Here is a 20,244-nt window from a genome sequence, read left to right as displayed (position 1 = left end):
TGATGAATGGTGAGGTAGTGGAAACAGACATTTAGTTGGAGATGTGCTCTGTGTGAGATTGATTCGTTGTTTTTGACTTTGTCTTGTCTTTACTCAATAATTTCATCTTGCGTTCAATGCTTGAGAACTCCTGGGCTTCTAGATGCTTCGTGACGTGCAATCCGTGTTGTTAGCATAGCATTCACCGCCAGCTTATGTCCGCCTTGGCCTGAGCAGGAACGGAAATGTAAGAGTACCGGGCGGATTCGGTGCTGAAGGACACAAGTGCAACTAGGACTGACTTGTCACATTCTAGGGCATTCCCAACTCATAACCCACCACCCACCAACAAATTCTGGGATAAGAACATGAACATGCGTCCAAATATCAGATATCAGCCCACACGAGATGTCAGCTCCGGAACAGGACTAGCGTACCACAACTCCGGTAAAGACCACCCGAGCCAATAAAGATACATCATCCCATCCAGTGACGCAGCAGGCGCGGAGGGTGACGGAAGCCAGCGTCATGGACTGGTTACTACATGGACTTTACATGGATGTTATCCGGGAAGTGCGAGCATGGAGCCGACTGGGATGTCAGCCCACGTTAAGAATGGCCAGTTCCAGCCTTCCAGATATCCGTCTTAAATAGAAGCTGAGCGGTACCACATCGAATCTCAACTAACGGCATTTTACCAAGTGTGATACTCTCCCAAAATGCCATCGGATTCGAATGATCAGAGCATCTCCGCTTATGGAGCTGCTCGCTCCACGGTCAAGGGCCAGAACCTTGACCCGGAGGAAGTCCGGAAAATGGACGCCTACTTTCGCGCCAGCATGTACCTATGCTTAGGCATGCTCTACCTGCGCGAAAATGTGCTTCTGAAACAGCCATTGAAGGTGGAGCATCTCAAAGCACGCCTACTCGGCCACTGGGGCTCAGACGCAGGACAATCCTTCACCTGGATTCACATGAACCGGCTGATCAAGAAGTATGATCTGGACGTTCTCTTCATCTCAGGCCCGGGTCACGGTGCCCCTGGCATTCTTTCACAGTCCTACCTGGAGGGTGTATACTCCGAAGTCTACCCGGACAAGTCGGAGGACGAGCGAGGAATGCAAAGGTTCTTCAAGCAGTTTTCTTTCCCCGGCGGTATCGGCAGCCACGCTACCCCAGAAACCCCCGGTAGTCTTCACGAGGGCGGGGAGCTGGGTTATTCCATCTCGCACGCCTTTGGCACCGTCTTCGATCATCCCAATCTGATTACCCTTACCATGGTGGGCGATGGTGAGGCCGAGACTGGGCCACTAGCTACCAGCTGGCACAGCACCAAGTACCTTAATCCCTGCACCGACGGTGCCGTTCTGCCCGTGCTCCATCTCAACGGCTACAAGATCAACAATCCGACACTCCTCGCACGCATCTCCCATGATGAGCTTTCTGCTCTCATGAAGGGTTACGGCTGGACCCCCTACTTTGTAGAGGGCAGTGACCGCGAAACCATGCATCAAGCCATGGCAGCCACGCTCGAGCACTGTGTTCTTGAAATCAGGAAATTCCAGAAGAAAGCCCGCGAGTCGAAGGAGCCCTTCCGCCCACACTGGCCCATGATCATACTGCGCAGCCCAAAGGGTTGGTCCGCCCCGCGTGAAGTCGATGGCAAACTCCTTGAGGGCTTTTGGCGTGCCCACCAAATCCCTATCACCGACGTCCTCACCAATCCTTCACATCTTCAACTTCTTGAATCGTGGATGAAGAGCTATAAGCCCGAGGAGCTCTTCACTCACGACGGCCGTTTGATCTCCGAACTCAAAGCCCTCGCTCCAACTGGCAATTCCCGTATGAGTGCCAATCCGGTGGGCAATGGTGGGCTGCTACGGCGACCGCTGGACCTACCCGACTTCCGCAAGTACGCACTCACATCCATCGATCCGGGAGCCACCATCCGCGGCAGCATGGTCAACATGTCACACTACCTCCGTGATGTGGTCGCCTTCAATCAGACCAACTTCCGTGTATTCGGGCCGGACGAAACTGAATCCAACAAGCTCTCCGAGATCTACAAAGCCGGCAAGAAAGTCTGGCTGGCCGAATACTTCCCTGAAGATAACAACGGTGGAAACCTTTCCATGGCCGGTCGAGTGATGGAGATGCTTAGTGAACACACATGTGAAGGCTGGCTAGAGGGCTACGTCCTCTCAGGCCGCCATGGGCTCCTTAATAGCTACGAGCCCTTCATCCACATCATCGACTCTATGGTGAACCAGCACTGCAAGTGGATCGAGAAATGCCTCGAAGTCGAATGGCGCGCCAAAGTGGCATCTTTGAACATCCTCCTCACCGCGACCGTCTGGCGCCAAGACCACAACGGATTCACTCACCAAGACCCAGGCTTCCTCGATGTCGTGGCTAACAAGTCTCCCGAAGTCGTGCGCATCTACCTCCCGCCCGACGGAAACTCTCTCCTCTCCGTAATGGACCACTGCTTCCGCAGCGCCAACTACGTTAACGTCATTGTCGCCGATAAACAAGACCACATCCAATTCATGGACATGGACGCAGCAATTGCCCACTGCACCAAGGGCGTCGGGATCTGGGACTGGGCCAGTAACGACCAGGGCGCGGAACCAGACGTTGTCATGGCCGCATGCGGCGACGTTCCAACCCACGAGGCACTAGCCGCCACAGCGCTCCTACGCGAACACCTTCCCCAGCTGAAAGTGCGCTTCGTCAACGTGGTCGATCTTTTCAAACTCATGTCCAAGATCCATCACCCGCATGGAATGTCCGATCGGGAATGGAAGGCTATCTTCACGGCTGATAGGCCGATTGTCTTCAATTTCCACTCGTACCCGTGGCTTATTCACCGGTTGACGTATAAGAGACCCGGACAGGAGAATATCCATGTGAGGGGGTACAAGGAGAAGGGGAACATCGATACGCCATTCGAGCTGGCGGTGAGGAATCAGACGGATCGGTATAGTTTGGCCGTTGATGCGATTGATCATGCCCGCGGACTGGGCAATACGGCGTCCGGAGTGAGAGAGAAGTTCCTGAATATGCAGTTATTGGCCAAGCAGAAGGCATACGATGACGGCATTGATCCGGACTATATTCGGAACTGGACCTGGCAGTATCCGCGGAAGAAGGGGGAGGGCGTCTGAACTGTTTGAGTGGAAGATTGGAGGGAGGAGGAGTAAATGATAGTGGTCATAATTAGGTAATAATTTAATCGTATTTCATCACAGTCTGTGGATCTAAGCAAGTACTACCAAATGGTAGAGATCACTACTACTAGGAAAGTCGCCCCTCCGAATGGAGTTTCCAGTTGCCGCTGGGTTGTCCATGAATGTTGCCAAGTGCTATAGAGCTTGTTGCAAGAGCGGGAAATATATACAAGTGACACCACTATTGACCAAGCTCCCACACTCATCTCTAGTTTTGAAGTTATCGGAAGTAATGCTTCCCCCACAATCATGTCACAAACAAATTATTAAACCAATTTTAATTAATGGTGTTACACCAATATTCTTCTCAAAACGTGGCAGAGTCTGTGCAAACGAAATGTCCGGTCCACTGGAGACCAACTTGGCAAAGCTGACTTTTGGTATTGATATAGCTAAGATGCTAAGCAACCTATAACAAAACGGGCAAGATGGCCGAGCGGTCTAAGGCGCTAGGGTCAGGTCACCTGATCACGCATATTCCAATCCGGAGTATTCCTAGTCTCGAAAGGGGCGTGGGTTCGAATCCCACTCTTGTCATCTCTTTTTGCTCATGCACAAAATCTACTTTCTGTTGTAGGGTTCGTATTGGATCAACTCAATTCAAGTTTTCCTTTTTTATTTCTTTTTCCTCGACTTTCCTGTCAAAGTCGAACTACTCTTTTCGCAGACCTGAGGATTTCCCTGTATGTAGGTTTGGTGTTATAGGCTTTAAATAAAGAACGTTCGATGCAATCATTCGCGTGGTTCTCGAATAGACAATGGAATGATTGGAAATAATGCCGCCTATGTAGAGCATAATATGCAGTATGATTAAAGTAATAACTATCCCATTATGATATTATGTCAGTTGCCTCTGCATTCGCACGACAGTATGGGGAAAACGGAAACAGCTCCGGTAAAAACCCATACCAAGGCATCTTGTGCGATGAAGTCAACTAATTAACACTTTTTTCCTTCAATCACTAACCAAGATGACACAGACAGATGTCCCACCATACTTGTGCTCGGTGCGTGTAACAGTACCAGCAGGATTAATGAACAATGATTAGACAGGCAGTGCACACTTCACATCCTTTTCTGAAACCACAGTCATGACAACCAACTACTAGTAGTTCAATTCTCAGAACATTTCACTCCCTGAAATAAAGAATCATGTTGTCCACAACGGCATCAGCACCGTGGATGTTGTCTCTGCCTGTAGCTCCAGCCCATTCGCCATTTGCACCAAGTTCATCGTCTTCCAATTCGGTTAATTTACCCTCAGTTCCACCAACTTTGAAAGGGTCGGATCTTCGGTTTGTTGTGAATTGAAATCCGTTGACGAAGCCGTCATCTTCCCCAGCATAGACCCACATGTGATTTATTGTTTCATCATCTGCAAATTCATATGACTCTGGTTCGTAGCCGATGTTAGGATCTTTGCCGCCAATTCGACCACTCCAATCGCCGTTCTGGAATTGAAACTCAATTGCACCAAGGACATCGTAGCCTTGATAGTGAGCTTTCCAGGCGTTAACATGCTTGACCTTCTGTTCATTGTTCCTCGCATCGTAGGCACTGCCGCCGAACCCACCAAAGGGTCCATCTTGATGTAAGCCAAAGGTATTCATGGTGTTTGATGTGAATACTCGGCAGCACGAGGGGATTTGGGCTTTGGTCCGTTCGTAAAATAGAGTCACATATGTAAGTGTGGAAGTGATGGATTTGGAACATCAACAAGTGGGGTGCACAAAAGCTGTTACCTCTTTATATAGATCTCGGTCGGGTCGAGATTACCCCGACTCGACGATAAAACACTCAGTAACCATGGTCTTGTGGCAACGGAGAGACCGAAAGTATAGTGAATTGATCGTCTCGTGTCAAGACTCTCCCAAGTATAACCTTGTGATGTAGTAGTTCCTACGCCTACCTGTGCTAGAAAACCACAGGCCAAACTCAGATGATGCCCGATGCGTCTTGCAACGAGTCGAAGATGCATCTAGAATCTTAAATACACATTTGGAGAATAAGTCAGCAGACACATCAAAATATCATCACTCCCTAGATGACGTCTTTTCATTGTCGTCTTAAGGATCAGACACCGAAACGAAAACCTGCATTAGGCCATCAATGACCTTGTCGTCGTACTTTGACATAATTATTACCTCCGAGAACCCCGGGTTGGGAAGTCAATATGCTTGATGCAGAGCCATTAGAGGCATACATTCCTAGTATGGACGTTCCACAAGGAAGTAATTTGGCTAGACCTGGGTGATTCGTGCAGTGCCAGACTTATCCGCAGGGTAAGTGTCAAAGATATAGCATGCTTGCGGAAACACTTCCGCAATCGTGCAATTCCAGATACAGTAGAATTTTGGTAAGAGATTGCGCCGTGAGCCATCCTAGACTGGATAGGCTACACGAGCTGACTATAAAGTATTAATTATTCAGATGTTAGTAAGGCGTCATCTCCTGATAGGGCTCACGCCACACATCGGGCTCTGGGTCTTCGACCTCGCCGAAGTCATGATTCATACATTTCATGTAATGTTTCATAGCTGGTCGTATGGGGGCATTGAAAAATAGACGACAAAGAATGTTGTTTGTAGTGAAAGCCCAACGAGGACGTCGATGCTGACGGCCGTCATATCCCAGCTCACGGGGTAAGGAGAGGTCTGAAGCTTGTTATTGGCCATTCATGCCTTGCCCCACGGGCCGCATCCGGCTGACATGCTAGCTACCAGTAACGGTGAAACTCTTAGCTGTTCTATTTGATTGCACATGATCTGTTGTAACAATGGCGTAGTTTACTGAAGCTTTCTAACGCCAGAATGGGAGTAGCTTTTTTGTGAAAGTTATAGCGTCAAGCATAGTGAATCTCTCATGTGGTAGGTCTACTTGGCACAAACCCTACCAGTACAGGTGGCATATCAGATATTTTTTCTATCAAAGTAAAGATTGAGCTCGACAGACAATGGACCCACCGATCGTAATTGCGGGGTATCTCCAAAACCTAGAACAAGTATTCCCCAACCAAATAATCAATCACCCACTTACCCCAACATCCTCCGTCTGGGCATACCTCCACACCAGACTGTGGTGCTTCACTGTAAGGCGCAGGATGCGAGAGGAGGCATGCTGTCACTCATGGTTGCAAGCTGGAGCAAGAGATCTGAAATTTCTGAGAGAAAATCACTGTATGGACGACCGCGTGGACAATGTTCTGTTTGTGAAAGACGTGACGAAGCCAGAAAGGACGGCCAACGGCCGTGGGAGTCTCCGTCTCCAATATCCTGGAATGCTGCAACGTTCACAGCTGAACCTTACCAGGCACCAAGGCTGCATTAATGACTAATGGCAGGGGAAATTAGCACATTTGCTCGGTTGGGAAGAGATTGAGATACCTATCCCTGCTTTAAAAATAGGCAAAGGTGCGAATGCTTCAGCTTTCCTATAACTATTGCATCAAGCCTTTCAAAAGGGGGCATCATTCAAGGATGTTTAAGGTAGAATTTTGTCTTTTTTGTTCTATTATGTTCTATAGTGAGTATCTAGTTCAAAGTAATGGGCCTCTGGAGGTGATGGCCTCATTCCGTCCAAAAGGTGCTTATGCCGTATATGCGTTTTAGCAGCCACTGACCCCTTCCATAAACGAGGCATCTCGAGTACCACCGTGGGGAACCATTCGCCTGACCGTTATGAAGAGTTCCGTCGCGTATAAGCCCGTGGTCTGGGTTGAGGCGTCGCGTTAAGTGGCTGTGTGTAAATTTGGGCGATGCTCGGGGATTATCAGTGATGCGATCGTCGACGCTGAGAGCCGATTCTTCCTTTGCCATCTCGTGTGACCAATTCTTGTCAACAAATCGGCTTAAGGGCTTCCGAGGGGTGTTTCCGCACTGGTCCCAGCGAGTCAGCGACTTAATCAACACATCGAGCTGGGATCTTCCTAACAGAAACCCAAGCTGTCATGAGTCTGTCCAGACCATCGCCTGACCAACGGTCCCGAGTTTACCTGTCGGACAACTGTGACACCTGCACCGGTACTACCCGATTCGTCAAATCCAGATGCAGTTATGTTGAATCCGCGAGAACTTGGTGATAATGGATCCGGATCCGAACTGGCCCCTTGGGCAATCTTGACCAGCCGACCCAGAATAGCATATTCCAACTTCAACTTGACGCTGTATGCGACAGGTTTGAACATGACCTGCAGTGCATAATATCCGGCGTACTCAATGGCGACGACTGCAACGTCCAGAATGAGGATGAGTATATTGATAACAAGCAATTGAGTGAGGATAATGAACCGGGACCTCTCGGGACGAAGGCGCAGCATCTTGATGGTTTCCCATACATATATGCCGGAAAGAATGAACTCTTGGACGCAAAAGCCGACGAGCTGGACCCGCTCCATGATGTCGTAGCCCCTGGCGAAGTGGGGGGTATTTGATAGTGATCCATACAGTAGGACTGTTGTGGGAATTTGGAAGGCGATGCTGTCGATAATGATCATGTACAGGAGGCCCTGCAACAGCTTTTGCGATTGCACGAGGAGGTGCAATCGCGACCAAAGAACGAGGGAGTGACCAGTGACTATGCTAATCCAGGTAGGTATAATCAAGGACACAGGCACATAAGGAGAAACAGTAGAGAAGATAAAGAGAAGGTATCCCACACAATGGGGGATAAGGCTCGCCGAGGTGACGAGCAAACTCCAGAAATAACATCCATGATACCTTTGAAATGTCGTGAAACAAAGCACGACGAGCTCTATCGCATTGTAGAAGGTAATGGCCGCAAAGGCGGAGATGACATATTTCTGGATTGGGTCCTTTGAGGTAAGCGACGAGAAATCGCCGCTATGAACGTCGATACCGACCTCCTGCGACATACTAGTCCCGTTGTCGGTCGCATCGGCCAAAGAGTCTCATACCGAGAGTGGTGCTGATGCGAAAAGCGACCCTATAAGGCCTGTAAAGGAAAGGAAAAAGTAAGAGGTGCCGACGGAAGTTCTAAAATTGGCCAAGTGGCTGCAAATATGCCCAGAGCGCCATGCCTGCCAGACCCTTTTGCGCAGGACTGAGGCCAAAGCGTCTTTGAGAAAAGAGAAGAGAGAAAAGCTGGACAGGCGTGAAGGTTTATTCTGAAAGATGTCCCTCCGAGGACTGCGAGTGGAAGCTTGGTTCATGCGGGTTGCGGAAACCTTATTGCCCGCCTCTGACGTGCACGACCTTTCTTGGCTCGTCAGTCAGTCTTGCACAGCTCCCTAATCGGAAATGACTACGAAGTCAATTATAAGGGCACGCCAGCGGCTCTACGATGCGGTGGACCCAAGTGCAGGAGTCTGGAAGCTGCGATCGTCCTACAATCCAGTCTTGGCCCGTTTGTCCATGGTGCTCTATGGAACGTCGACCACATTCAGCACCTTGGCCGATGGAAGTCTTAATAATATAAACCTAGATTGGAATCTGAAAGGTTCCATTGGGCACAAGAAGTTCCGACGATTGAATCCAACTTTATCGGGTACAAGGAAGAGTACAATCCTGCACGACGATTATCTAAGCGGGCTCGATGCGAGGGAAGTTCCACCCCCAGATTGCCAAACGATGACGGTACAACGTCTGTAGCTTGCTGGTTAGATGTGGACAGGTGGGAAATTACCCCACAACATAACCTGTTGGCTGTTACCACTCTTTCTAAGGTGATGCTATCGTGTATCAATGGATGGCTTTGTACTCTGCCCATAATGAATCTCAAAACGAGATTGTACCTTGCATCCCCGCGGATAAAGCACAAGGTGGCTGCTGGCGTGGACGCCACACGGACTATGCTGTACCAGGGATAGGAATGAACAGGAAAGCCTACTATTTCCCCTCGGTACTAGTGCCCAGCATGAAGCTGCTGACTCCCGAGGTTGTCCATCCACCTTTGAGGCCGTGCGAATCATGTCCGATCCTCCGATTCACACTGAACTCTCCAGCTTATGTGGTGTTCTGGCGTACATATACTAGGAATGTCAACAGTTGAGTTTGTATTTAACCAGAGACCAGGCGCGAAAGTCTGGCTGCGAAATGGTGTACTTAGCAGTTCATTTTAACAATTGGGGCTAGAAAGCTAGATTCTTACTCTTCTAGAACCTTGGAATTTGCCACATGTTTTATTAAGCCACCAACTATAATCGCTAGGTTTCGATGCATATATAGAGATATCTTCATTGGCGCCACCTATCCATGGTAATACGGTCATTGGCTCGTATATAAGGATGTGCCTTCTGTCTGTGCGTGTACATCCTGGGCAATGCAAGTTAGGTCAAAGTTTTGATAGCCACTTTGGTCGAAAAGAATGGCCAACCATGGGATGAACACTAGGCAAGGTGCCCATCTTATTCGTGTTCCTGTTCCGGCTGTTTCCGTGGGGTATTGTCTCTTCCACTTCGTCTTCCCGGGCATCGTTCTGCTTAATCAGAAAATGAACTAAGTAGAGGCTTTGGATTTCATTGATCGTGATTATATCTAATTAGTCTATCGCTTCTCCCCTGAACTGGCATAGAATGGACTTGCTAAGCGGAATTTGCAACAAATAATGGGTACCGTGGTGGCTGAATATTATGTTCTTGTTGAACCAAACAGTCGATAGTAATGTTGCTCTACTATGACTATTCGATAAGGGCATATTGAGTCAGGTACGTGTGAAAGAGCTTGGATTATCTGAGATGCTCTGAAGAACTTTATATCAATTATAGTACGTGCCTGGCCCACTGGAATTTCCGTCAGGTAGAATGCAACATTTGCGATAGATATTTAGAGGTATGCGATGTACAGGGATGATGCCTCACAATGTGTTTCATATACGTTCCTTTCTGCTAGTATTGTGGGTGGACAAAAGACTGCGAGTTGCACATTAGTCTTGCGAGGCAGAAACATTTCAAGTAATAGCCGTTGGGGTCTGAGACGAACCTTCTTTGTTGATCGACCATACCGGTACCTGCCACTTTTGGCCGACATATTGAATATCGGACTTACAAACTAACACCGCCATAATGCATACCCCCAGCAACGTCAAAGGATGATGAGGTACATGCCTATGATATGACTATATTCAACCCTCATTAGGCTCTAACACTCTTTTGCATACGGTTTATGATATGCAATAATCGATCACGTCCAACCGAGTAAAGTCTAAATGACATTCTTTATATCACCCTTTATCATTATAAATAGCGCCTCAACAACAAACCCAGGAACTTTGGCCTTAGTACTACTGATTACACTCATCACTGTCATTATCAACCTGGTCGGCCTACTTCACTAACAGACAGCCGACGAAGATCGCTCACAATGGCCGGGCTTACCATTCCACCTTCACCCCCTTCATCTACCACAGGAGCGTCCAGGCTCGAGGCTCGCGCCAAGGAAATAGTAGAAAAGATATTTGGTATTGCCGTGGACGGAGTCGAACGCGCCCCAATTCTGGACTACAACGCAAATACCATCTCATATGAAGTCTACTTCCTCCAGACAATGTGGAGCCTACGTGATGCTCCCAAGCAGCATGGAGTGGTGCGCATGCCGTCGGGCTCGAGACAGTTAGTCATACAGTTCAAAATCCCCCAAGGAAACATGGACCAGGGCCGTTGGGCGGAGAACAAAGTCGCTGCAATGTATACTGCGCGAACGATTCTGTACAACACCCTCTATCTTCACACTGTGCCTGAGGTATATGCGTGGAGTGACGGAAGCGATGATGAATACAACAACGCTTGGATTATCCATAGCTCTCATCCGCCCGGGGACGCCCCACTCAAGCAATCCTTTTATGAAATGTCCGCGGAGCATCAGAGCGAGATTTTGGGCCAGATTGCGACAATACATAAACTCTTCCAATCTTATGATCACATGGTGGTATGTCAGGGATACGGGGGCTTCAGGTTTTCAGAGGAAGGATACGTTCGCTCTGGAGAGGCCCTTATGACTGGCGTCGGAGGTCCGTTTCCCAATCTAGGGAGTTATCTCACAGAAATGTTGAGAAGAGATCTGAGACGGGCGGAAGAGCGACAAGACATCGAAGGCTGGCGGAAAAGCCCAGAGTTGAGAAGCAGGCTTGAGGAATTCGTTGAGCAGTCTGTCAAAGATATAGTGGCTGAGATACCTGAGTATCGCCCAACATTTACATTGAACAGGATCGGTAAGCAATGTCCCTGAACCATCACCAATCCTTAAGCTTTCCAACTAACACAACGATCAAGAACTTGGAAATTTTCTCGTCTCACAAAGACCTGATCAATCACCAATCATATCCTACATACTCAATTGGAACTATGCCTCCCTCGGCCATCCTCTGGAGGAGTTCATATACTCCTATAACAGCTTGCACGGCGCGCTCTTGTTTCCCATGGATAGTGACAGTCTCGTCATGTCTCGATGCATACTGGAAGGATTTCCAGATGGAGACGTGGAAATTGATCTGAGAGATCTGGACAACTATGCATACTACGATGACGGCATGAGCGCACAATCCCAATATAACTTAGCAAGGAATCTATATGAGGCTCTGCAGATTGCAGAGGTGGACAGGCCACAAGATATAGAGGGGGCAAAGAAGTTGGTCGTATTCCTTGGCTTCTGTGCGGCCGTCGGCGGGAGAGGATTGTACCGTGATGATCCAGCATCCAATGCCGACCCGGATGAGGTTTATCAGGACAAAGCAAAACAGGTGGAGGAATACATGAAGCTCCTTGGTTATTGGTAGTTATATATTTTGGAAGGGGTCATGCAATGAGGTCGTATAGGGGATACTGATCATGATGGCGTTAGGCCATGAGCTAAATCACTTACAACACACACTTAATAGTATGACTATCCTTGAACGACCAAGTTATTCGCCCTTGAAGAATTTCATCTTCCTTTGCACCGGGTTTATCAAAGCCTGAATCACACACATGCAACCCATCAAAGACATATAACTTCCCCTAATCCTAGAACTAGTACAGCGCAAACAGGAAGATTCCCACTCACGGAACATAACCCCCCTCTAGCTCCCGAAATCCACGAAAAAAAGGCAAACTAGAGAACAGCGTCTCATCGTAAAATCCAGAATCCCAAGAGCGGTCCAAATCTAGCGGCAGAGAACCCGAAAACGCATCCATGAAATCAGTATCCACATTGACTGGTTGAAGAAAATCCCCAGAATCTACAGGCGCATCAGCCGTGTACTGTTGCAGACTGGTAAATTCGCTCTCCTGGATAGCACTTCCCTGATGCGACTCAGGAGTAACCTTGCCATGACACCATAGATGACCTAGTAATTTAGCGTAGCGATGAGCAATATGCGTTTGGCTTGTAGCGGCGCCTTTGAGCATAGAGATGAATTGCAGGGTTAGGGTGAAGCAGGCGTGAGATTCTTCGGGCGAGATGGCTCCGACGGAGTAGGCTTTGAAGAGGAATACGGAGGCGTAGATTTCGTAGCTTGGGTGTGTTAGTGGCTTGTTTATGCATGGGTACATAGGATCCTTACAGGTAATAGCGAACAGGAAGAAATTTCACAATGTCGGATGGAGTTATCTCTTCCACGAGCGTTTGAAGTAAACTTCTTGCTGCGTTGATGGCTGCGTAGATGTGGCGAGCGTCGGGGCTGGCCATGACACTATCTGGGAATAAGGATGTGCTGTCTTCCTGGTCTTGTGTTGGTGGAGGTCTTAGAAGAGCGATATAGGACTGCTTGGAAGGCGAAGGCGTTCACGTAGAGTTGTAGATACTGGTACTGTAGTGTGAGGAGACAACACAGAGTGGAGGGAATGTCGACGTTTGACCAGGTTCCCTTCCACATCTCCATTGCTTTGGCGGAATCGTCGAGATATTTGGAGTAGTCTCCAACCAGCATTAGCTGAAGTGTGCGCGACTTTAATGCGTAGAGGATGTCGTGGATATTCCCGAAGATGGTTGTTAGCTCTACTTGCGCCTGTATGAAGGAGGCGTAGTCTGTTCCGCCAGTAATGGCCGGTTGTAGTGATGGGTAATCTTGGGTGCTGAATCTGGTGGATAGACTTGGTCCGCGGGACCAGAATGCTTGGCCCATTTGGATTGATATGTGCCGGTCGGCCAGATAGGTAACTGGCGATAGCCGGTTAGGAGGCATTATCCTAAATTGAGGTCTGAATCACCTACATATCCATGCTAGTCGTCGCCGGCAGCGCATACTGCATGGCTCCGACTCCACCTCCCAGGGGAAGGATTGCTTTTCCAGATGTAACAAATATGCCTGTCTGACTGCAAGACCTATCAGGTTCCAGGCTACACAGTCCTCGTCGTATGCGCTGTTTTGTCCAAAGTTGTTACTGTAGGGCTGATCCTGGGAGAGCATTAGATGTGGCATCCACTCGGCTAGAAGCAGTAAGCCTTCTACGGTCCCAACTTGCCGCACACTTCTAGCGCCAAGAGTGACACGAAGTATTAGCTTATCGATATACCCTCTGATTCGGATGTGAAGGTGCTTCTGATCCGGCCTGTTCTGAGTGGCTATTGTAAGGACGGAGGCGAGGAGGAACGTCTCTGTAGCCCATAGGTGCTTGCGGTCTTTTGTGTATAATAGATTGCTGGACACGATAGGAAAGTAATGATGGTAGTTTATGGTATAGCTTGTTGTATTGTATCGGTTAGTGCAGGCACAATCGGCCATGGTAGCGGGACATACTATTGTACCAGGGGTTCGAGGTCCAGTTCGTCGATGATACCCTCCTTGATGATCTCTGTGGCCATTATTGATCCCTTGGGTTGCTCTCGTGAATCATGATGCACAGACTTCCCCACTGCACGCCCTGTGCCATCCGATCTTTGAGAAGGCCTCTCAGGCGAAGGTATGCTGTCATCCCCCGCAGTGGCGGCCGTCTGAGCGAGGATTTGAAGAGCTTCTAAGGGGTTTCGAACACCCCCACGAAAAAGAGTGTCATTGTCCACCCCCACAGTTTCGGCGTGCAATGCACTCGGTTGTAGTTCTGTCTTGGTTTCGCCGTGCTCACTGACCCTTGGAGGCTGCGTCTCGGCGTGTCCATGACGTCGACCCCGGAAGCGAGAGTAGTCACCCCCTCTTCTCGAGGTGGCTGGCATGCATTGATGGCCTTCTAGGATGCACTTTGAGCATGGCCCAAGGGTCCCTCCCTCCGTATATCTCCTACGATGGTGGATGTAAGAAGGAAGAATGGAGCGGAGTATGAGCTGTACCCACAAATCACATTTTATTTTGCGTTGTCGACAACGAAGGCAGGCCCGGTAAAGCCTTACGCCTGTACTTCTAGTCATAGCGTTTGGACGAAATAATTGATCTGTGGTCAGAGACAGAATGGGTATGAGGGAGTCGTCGGCTGTAGAAGTGCGGGAGAAATGCGGGGCTCCCCACGTTCGGCAATAGACGGCTGTAGGTCTCGTCTGGCGATGTTTGGGCTATATCAAGATGCGCCATCCCAACCCTCAACCCCGTAGGTCTCATTCACAGGTACTTTCTAAGCCATCAGTCTATTGAATTTGTTTGCCTGGGTGGCAGTGAAACTGTTATCAGCTATCGGAACTCCTTTCACTCACCACAAGATGTCAACAACAAGCCTTCGTGAATCCGAGGTCTTTACCTCCGCTCGTCTCGTAGCAAGCGACTGCAAACTGCCTCCAAACGACAGATACGGAGAATACTATCCCACTGATCCCAAGAATCTTAAGCTTGAATCTAACTTCGGGCCCATGCTCCCGGAAAAGATCGGATATCTCCAGCCCACATCGAAGGACACCCCGATTGAGGTCATGCGAGAGAGACTTATCCGTGATGGGTATCTATTCGTAAGGTCACCTCCGTATTTATCATACATCTCATACTAATCCACATATAGGTCAAGCAGCTGCTCCCACGAAACCAAGTCCTAGAATGCCGCAGCAACTATTTCTCATACATGGCCCCCTCTGGCCTTCTCAAAGAAGGATCCGACCCAGTCGACGGGATCTTCAGTGACAAGGATAGCCGCAAGTTTTTACCTCCGGGCAACCTCCGACGGCTCTTCGGGCTGAAGGACGACTACGAGTCGGAGAAATATCTGGACTTGATGATCAAGGCGCACGAGGAGCGATTTTATCTTCAATTATGCGAGAGTACCGAACTGCGTGAATTTATCCACAAACTCACTGAGTGGAAAGATATCACTATGCTTCAGCGGACAATGCTTCGTGCCTTTGTGCCCGATAGCGAGCTGACCCCTGTTCATTTCGATCAGATGTACCTTCGCGCGGGTCCCCCAACCAGCATTACAGCGTGGGTCCCGATCGGAGATATTTCCCTTGAGGGCAGCGGGCTAATGTACCTTGAGAAATCGGTTGATATCGGTCGACAGACCGAGGAAGAGTTCACCAGGAATGCAACAAATCTGACGGATGAGGAGCGGGTCTCGGCCTTCAATAAGAATATGAATGATGGGGGTTTTCTCAGTCGTGATACGGTTGCGTATGGCGAAAACGCCAAGCGTAAGTGGTTGATCACGGAATATGAAGCTGGTGATGTGATCTTCCATGACCCCTTCCTGGTACATGCCAGCTGCAAGAACAAGGACCCTGAAAGGAGGATTCGACTGGCTACTGATCTGAGATTCGTGAACTCTAATGAGCCGTATGATAAGGTATGTTGCGTACGCATAATCGCATGGAGCAATGGCTAACATGACTGTAGCGCTGGATGAAGGTCTGGCGTCCACTTGATGGGCTGTGATGGCCATCATACGCCTTACCAGCACGCCAGGGAAGTAACGATGCGGTGATATATCTACATGTTCAGTTATACCAGCTTAATCTACAACATACTCGTAACACTTGCATATTTCACGACATTTATCCTCTTCGCACAGAATTGTAGTGTCCCCCTCAACTAAAACGCATCCCAAGCCGCCCTTACTCCCACTCCCTCATAAGCGTATTCTCCTCGATCTCCTTATCAAAATCCACCAAATGAGTCGAATGACACCAAGGCTTAATCGTCTCCTCCTTTCTAATCAACCCGGAGAAAAACGCACACCACTTCAACCGCGGATACGCCTCATTAATCTGCTTGCGAGTCGTGCGATGGACCAACCCCTCAAAGCCCTTCACATGCGGATGAATCCCGGTATTATCATACGTCGTAGCCAGCTGAATAAGCTGACCGAAGTAGGTAATCGTTCCATCGACTCCCATATCTTCATGTCGAATGATTGCCTCAGCTGCTGCTTCGGCCTGGTCCGCAGTGGCACCAAACTCCTTCAGCACATGGAGGGCTTTGATGCCGCCGTAGATATCGAATGACATGCGCGTTGCGGTGAGGTTCTCCTCCGCGGTTCCGAGGTCGTGGAGGAGACAAGTCAGAGCCCAGGTCACTGGGTTTATGGATGCTGCTTGTTCGGGGAATTGTTGGGTGGTGATTACCATTCCTGTGGTTATATGACGTGATGAGTATATGGATTAAGGATAGTTTGCCTAGAGACGTACCGTAATAGTAAACCCTCATGGAATGATTCAAAGTCTCGGGGTGAAGAACAGCCTTGACATATTCCAATGTCTTCGAGACTACAGGGTCGTCAAAGGGGAACTGGATCGTATCGAGCTCCACGGCTTCTGCCCTTTCAATGAAGGATTGGTCCGTAAATATGGCACCGGCATTGGCGGGAGTGCTGGACCAGCCGTTGGCTTTGATTTCGTCGTGGCACATTTTGTGTTAGGATACGACGGTTTGGTACTAAGTAAAGTAGAAGAAAGAATTTATCTTAGTTGGGGTGTTGTTCAGTTCAATGCGATAACGTCGAATCAGACCTTTATATAGCTTACATCTCGGCGCTATTCTTGCCTCCTGCTGCCGACAATTTGTGATCTTCGTCATTCCCTTTTCGTGATATCACCCTTCTTGGTAGTATTTTGACGTGGCGTCCAGCTGGTTTACTTGGTTTACAATGATGCGGGCCTGGGGCAGCGCAATCGGGGGCCCCACTTCTTCGGATTACTCGATTAGGCAGTAGTTTGGAGTGGGTCTTTCGATATATAACCAATAGCAGGATAGATTTCCGTCAGTGGGTCACGGGAACATCTTAGGATGTCGCGCTGATGTCCGATGTTGGTTACTCTCCATCCATCCATCCTTTGTGACAGGGCGTTTATCGACGCATATGTCAAGCATAACCATGATAAATTTGCTGCTTATTTCAATCATGCCACTGCGTATCCCAATCTGCGTGAGATATTATACGCGTGAGGCTCGAACACTGGGCGTTTTGTTTGGTGTAAACTGTTGACGGTTTACATGCGGATACAAAACTCTGATTTAGCTGGTAGCAGGCTTAATACGAGCGAGGGATTGGTTCGGAGTGGTTTTCAGGACAAGATTTATCTGTGAGTTGGTGACAGTTTTGGATGTGAGGAGCCCGGGTGGTATGAAAATACGTTTTCTCAGCACCGTGGTCATCTTGATGAAGGCTTAAGGCGTATTCTTCTGGCTTTGCTTTCTTAGACCTGATAATATGGAAATGTGGGCCAGAAAACCTACGTTTCACCGTTTTCAAAATGTATAAGCTGTTGCCTGCTTTGTCGACAGTAGTGGAATTCAAGTGCCTGTAGCGAATGCGTAACCGCCAGACGCGGCCACCCTGTGACCACCAGTGGGCACAATTTCACGTCTCAGATCGTATAGTGTTAGTGAAGCCCGTGTATTTAGATTAATAGCCAATCGCCTTCTAGCTGGCCCATGCGGAAAACCCAGCTGCTTGAGTCGTCTTCCACGTTCGATGGGTCCACCCAGAACCTTTCGAGTATTGTTACCGCATTTATCACATTGATGCATTTGGTCTCAAACCAAAAGCTCTCCAGACAATTCCTGATGTGGCTCTTTTGGGATTGCTCTTGGGACTCCAGCCCCGCAATAAAAAGAGGCCATAGTATGCATTTGAATAGCGCTTCATCCCTCCTCAGTGTTTCAGCCTCTACGACCAGCGCTTTTACCAGGTCATCCAAGGGGGTTTCATTTCCAGTAAGCCGATCACAGACCCGCCAACCGTAGATTAGAGTTGCAGATTTATATGCCTGGGCTAAATGTTCGAGAGACTGTATATTTCGCGTTGTTGAAGTGGTGGATGAGGCTCGCAGGGTCTCGGTCACCCAATTGTGGCAATCAAAGCTCATGGTAGAATCGAGCATACTTGTGACTGACTGGAGGAAAGAATAGGTCTCAGGCGTATCAAGGTGCCTCGGATCAGCTAAGCGGTCCCTAGCTTTTGAAAAGAAGCGAACGGCATATAGAAGGTACTCAGGGCAACCGATATAAGCCCTGTCGATGCTCATCTGCAGCGGTGCAGCTTGTTGGGGCGAAATATCCGCCCCAGACAATAGTTCGCGACCGCCAAATGTGGCACCAAGTGTTTCGATCCTGCAACGGGCAACATGTTAAATTGCGCTTTTCGTCATATAATTTGATGCTGGAGCCTCACAGGTAAATCTGCCCCATTATAAATTCCCGCGTGCCTTCAATAGTTGCTTCTAAATGCCGAGAAGTCTCCGCAGTATGCATGCCACTAACAAGTTTTTTGATGCCCCCTAGGTGGGATTTCCACTGGTCTCGCCCCGACTCTAAAAGATCGAGGAAAATCAATATAAACGCGCTCAGAATAAGGACATCTCTCGACCTCGATATTGGATCATTGAGCGCCTGGATCAGCCCGCATATGGCCTTTTGTTTGTACATTAAGCCATCAGTATGTGCCTTGAAGCGCGTCGCGTGGTCTTCGTCCTGCCCCTGACATTGTATTTGCTGGCCATTTGCCATGTGCCGAGCTGAGAGGGCCATCACAGAGGCAGTCAAGGCTGGATTAGCCAACGCTGCCGGAATAAGTTGTCTCAAAGGGTTTCGCTGGCTGTCGAACATGACAAACAACTTGCACACACATTTGCTGTCTGATTTCATCAGTAAGCGTGACTCGCATCGCATTTGCTTGAGCACACTGACAATAATTCAAGTAATACATGGATGCATCATCCAGGGCGTCAAAGGAAGGATCCTTCAAACTTGGCGGAATGCTTATGTGGATGCTGATGTGGTCTCCCTTGTGCGAAATGGCCGACTGTCCTTTCCTTTCCACAGCGTTTGTGGCCTCCAATGTTGATTCTGCCAGCCTAGATTCATAGAGACAAGATTCCCCGTAATCACCTTTGTTGAGGGTGTTGGATTTATCTCTTTGGTGAGCTTGTGAAGTTCGCGCTCTATTCCGGAAAGCCGGCCCATCGACCCAACGGAGGGGTCTTTTTTGAAGGCACTCTAGCCCTGCCTTTTGACACTTCTTACAAGGCGGATGGGTCATTTGGCATTCAACATGCCTACGCCGGCAAGTATAGCATGATCTGAACATGATGAATGCCAGTCAAGCTTGATTCAATGTGACTAGTCTGGAGTAGGAAGAAGTTTGGAGAGTTGAACGCCAATTGCCTTGCAGCGGGACAATACGTTACCCAAACGGTCATGTGACAGCACTAGAATAGTTTCTCTCCTCCCACTCTAACGACATCATCTTCCTCAAACATAGAACTAATTTGGACATAAATAGTGCTCTACTTCAAATTATTACTTTATTATGATGTGTGTATTGTTCGACAAGGTCACTTATCCAATAGCATGTGGGACTTCACTTGCTGAGACCCCTATCTGGACATATTTCAAAGTAGATAGTGTTCTGTACATTTCGACAACCGCCATCATTCCTCAAGTTACTATATAATTGTAACCGAACCGATCCTGTACCTTATGAATGTCATTTTAGTGTAACTATAGCTTTTGATGGTTGGTATAAGCGTGCAGTAAGGGAAAAGGGTCCGCATTTTGTCCATCTGGGGAATTCAGACATCCCATGGTCCGACGCTGTGTCCGAGATAATGCCAAACGCTTCTACACAAAGTCAGAATTATTGCAACCTTGTTGTTATGTGATCCTTCATGTTCGTAGTGCACCTTAGCACCTAGAAGAATAATTACATAAGTGCACTCTCATCAACCCTGTGGTGTATTAGTTGCAAACTACA

General features: G+C 48.6%; 10 protein-coding genes and 1 non-coding gene across 11 annotated transcripts; 6 read left to right on the top strand and 5 right to left on the bottom strand.

The window, feature by feature from the left end:
• Positions 1-698: 698 nt before the first annotated feature.
• Positions 699-3,146, top strand: An13g01680 (uncharacterized protein; the record flags this gene model as incomplete). Its single annotated transcript, XM_001396269.3, has 1 exon — positions 699-3,146. The coding sequence occupies one exon, from the start codon at positions 699-701 to the stop codon at positions 3,144-3,146; it is 2,448 nt and encodes an 815-aa protein (XP_001396306.1).
• A 485-nt stretch (positions 3,147-3,631) lies between these two features.
• tRNA-Leu (CAG) lies at positions 3,632-3,746 on the top strand. The gene has a single exon. It is a non-coding gene; the product is annotated as a tRNA-Leu (tRNA).
• A 593-nt stretch (positions 3,747-4,339) lies between these two features.
• An13g01660 (uncharacterized protein) lies at positions 4,340-4,819 on the bottom strand (the record flags this gene model as incomplete). Its single annotated transcript, XM_001396268.1, has 1 exon — positions 4,340-4,819. The coding sequence occupies one exon, from the start codon at positions 4,817-4,819 to the stop codon at positions 4,340-4,342; it is 480 nt and encodes a 159-aa protein (XP_001396305.1).
• Positions 4,820-5,918: 1,099 nt separating this feature from the next.
• Positions 5,919-6,536, top strand: An13g01650 (uncharacterized protein; the record flags this gene model as incomplete). Its single annotated transcript, XM_059743845.1, has 2 exons — positions 5,919-5,937; positions 6,160-6,536. The coding sequence occupies 2 exons, from the start codon at positions 5,919-5,921 to the stop codon at positions 6,534-6,536; spliced, it is 396 nt and encodes a 131-aa protein (XP_059602072.1).
• Positions 6,537-7,134: 598 nt separating this feature from the next.
• Positions 7,135-8,079, bottom strand: An13g01640 (uncharacterized protein; the record flags this gene model as incomplete). Its single annotated transcript, XM_059743844.1, has 2 exons — positions 7,135-7,786; positions 7,925-8,079. 2 exons carry the CDS (start codon positions 8,077-8,079, stop codon positions 7,135-7,137), a joined length of 807 nt encoding a protein of 268 aa, XP_059602071.1.
• Positions 8,080-8,464: 385 nt separating this feature from the next.
• On the top strand, positions 8,465-9,665 carry An13g01630 (hypothetical protein; the record flags this gene model as incomplete). The annotated part of the gene is made up of 5 exons (XM_059743843.1): positions 8,465-8,547; positions 8,664-8,800; positions 8,890-9,186; positions 9,392-9,440; positions 9,530-9,665. 5 exons carry the CDS (start codon positions 8,465-8,467, stop codon positions 9,663-9,665), a joined length of 702 nt encoding a protein of 233 aa, XP_059602070.1.
• An 860-nt stretch (positions 9,666-10,525) lies between these two features.
• An13g01620 (uncharacterized protein) lies at positions 10,526-11,936 on the top strand (the record flags this gene model as incomplete). The annotated part of the gene is made up of 2 exons (XM_001396264.1): positions 10,526-11,372; positions 11,434-11,936. 2 exons carry the CDS (start codon positions 10,526-10,528, stop codon positions 11,934-11,936), a joined length of 1,350 nt encoding a protein of 449 aa, XP_001396301.1.
• A 262-nt stretch (positions 11,937-12,198) lies between these two features.
• On the bottom strand, positions 12,199-14,482 carry An13g01610 (uncharacterized protein; the record flags this gene model as incomplete). The annotated part of the gene is made up of 6 exons (XM_059743842.1): positions 12,199-12,652; positions 12,702-12,830; positions 12,949-13,297; positions 13,352-13,779; positions 13,878-14,398; positions 14,465-14,482. The coding sequence occupies 6 exons, from the start codon at positions 14,480-14,482 to the stop codon at positions 12,199-12,201; spliced, it is 1,899 nt and encodes a 632-aa protein (XP_059602069.1).
• Positions 14,483-14,767: 285 nt separating this feature from the next.
• An13g01600 (uncharacterized protein) lies at positions 14,768-15,926 on the top strand (the record flags this gene model as incomplete). The annotated part of the gene is made up of 3 exons (XM_001396262.1): positions 14,768-15,010; positions 15,061-15,837; positions 15,888-15,926. 3 exons carry the CDS (start codon positions 14,768-14,770, stop codon positions 15,924-15,926), a joined length of 1,059 nt encoding a protein of 352 aa, XP_001396299.1.
• A 179-nt stretch (positions 15,927-16,105) lies between these two features.
• Positions 16,106-16,898, bottom strand: An13g01590 (uncharacterized protein; the record flags this gene model as incomplete). The annotated part of the gene is made up of 2 exons (XM_001396261.1): positions 16,106-16,620; positions 16,679-16,898. The coding sequence occupies 2 exons, from the start codon at positions 16,896-16,898 to the stop codon at positions 16,106-16,108; spliced, it is 735 nt and encodes a 244-aa protein (XP_001396298.1).
• Positions 16,899-17,890: 992 nt separating this feature from the next.
• Positions 17,891-19,578, bottom strand: An13g01580 (uncharacterized protein; the record flags this gene model as incomplete). The annotated part of the gene is made up of 3 exons (XM_001396260.1): positions 17,891-18,602; positions 18,664-19,126; positions 19,179-19,578. 3 exons carry the CDS (start codon positions 19,576-19,578, stop codon positions 17,891-17,893), a joined length of 1,575 nt encoding a protein of 524 aa, XP_001396297.1.
• Positions 19,579-20,244: the final 666 nt, after the last annotated feature.

Source organism: Aspergillus niger (genome assembly GCF_000002855.4).
Source record: "Aspergillus niger supercontig An13".
Classification (NCBI taxonomy): domain Eukaryota; kingdom Fungi; phylum Ascomycota; class Eurotiomycetes; order Eurotiales; family Aspergillaceae; genus Aspergillus; species Aspergillus niger.
Note: the sequence above shows the minus strand (reverse complement) of the source record. Positions and strands in the feature narration are given on the sequence as shown.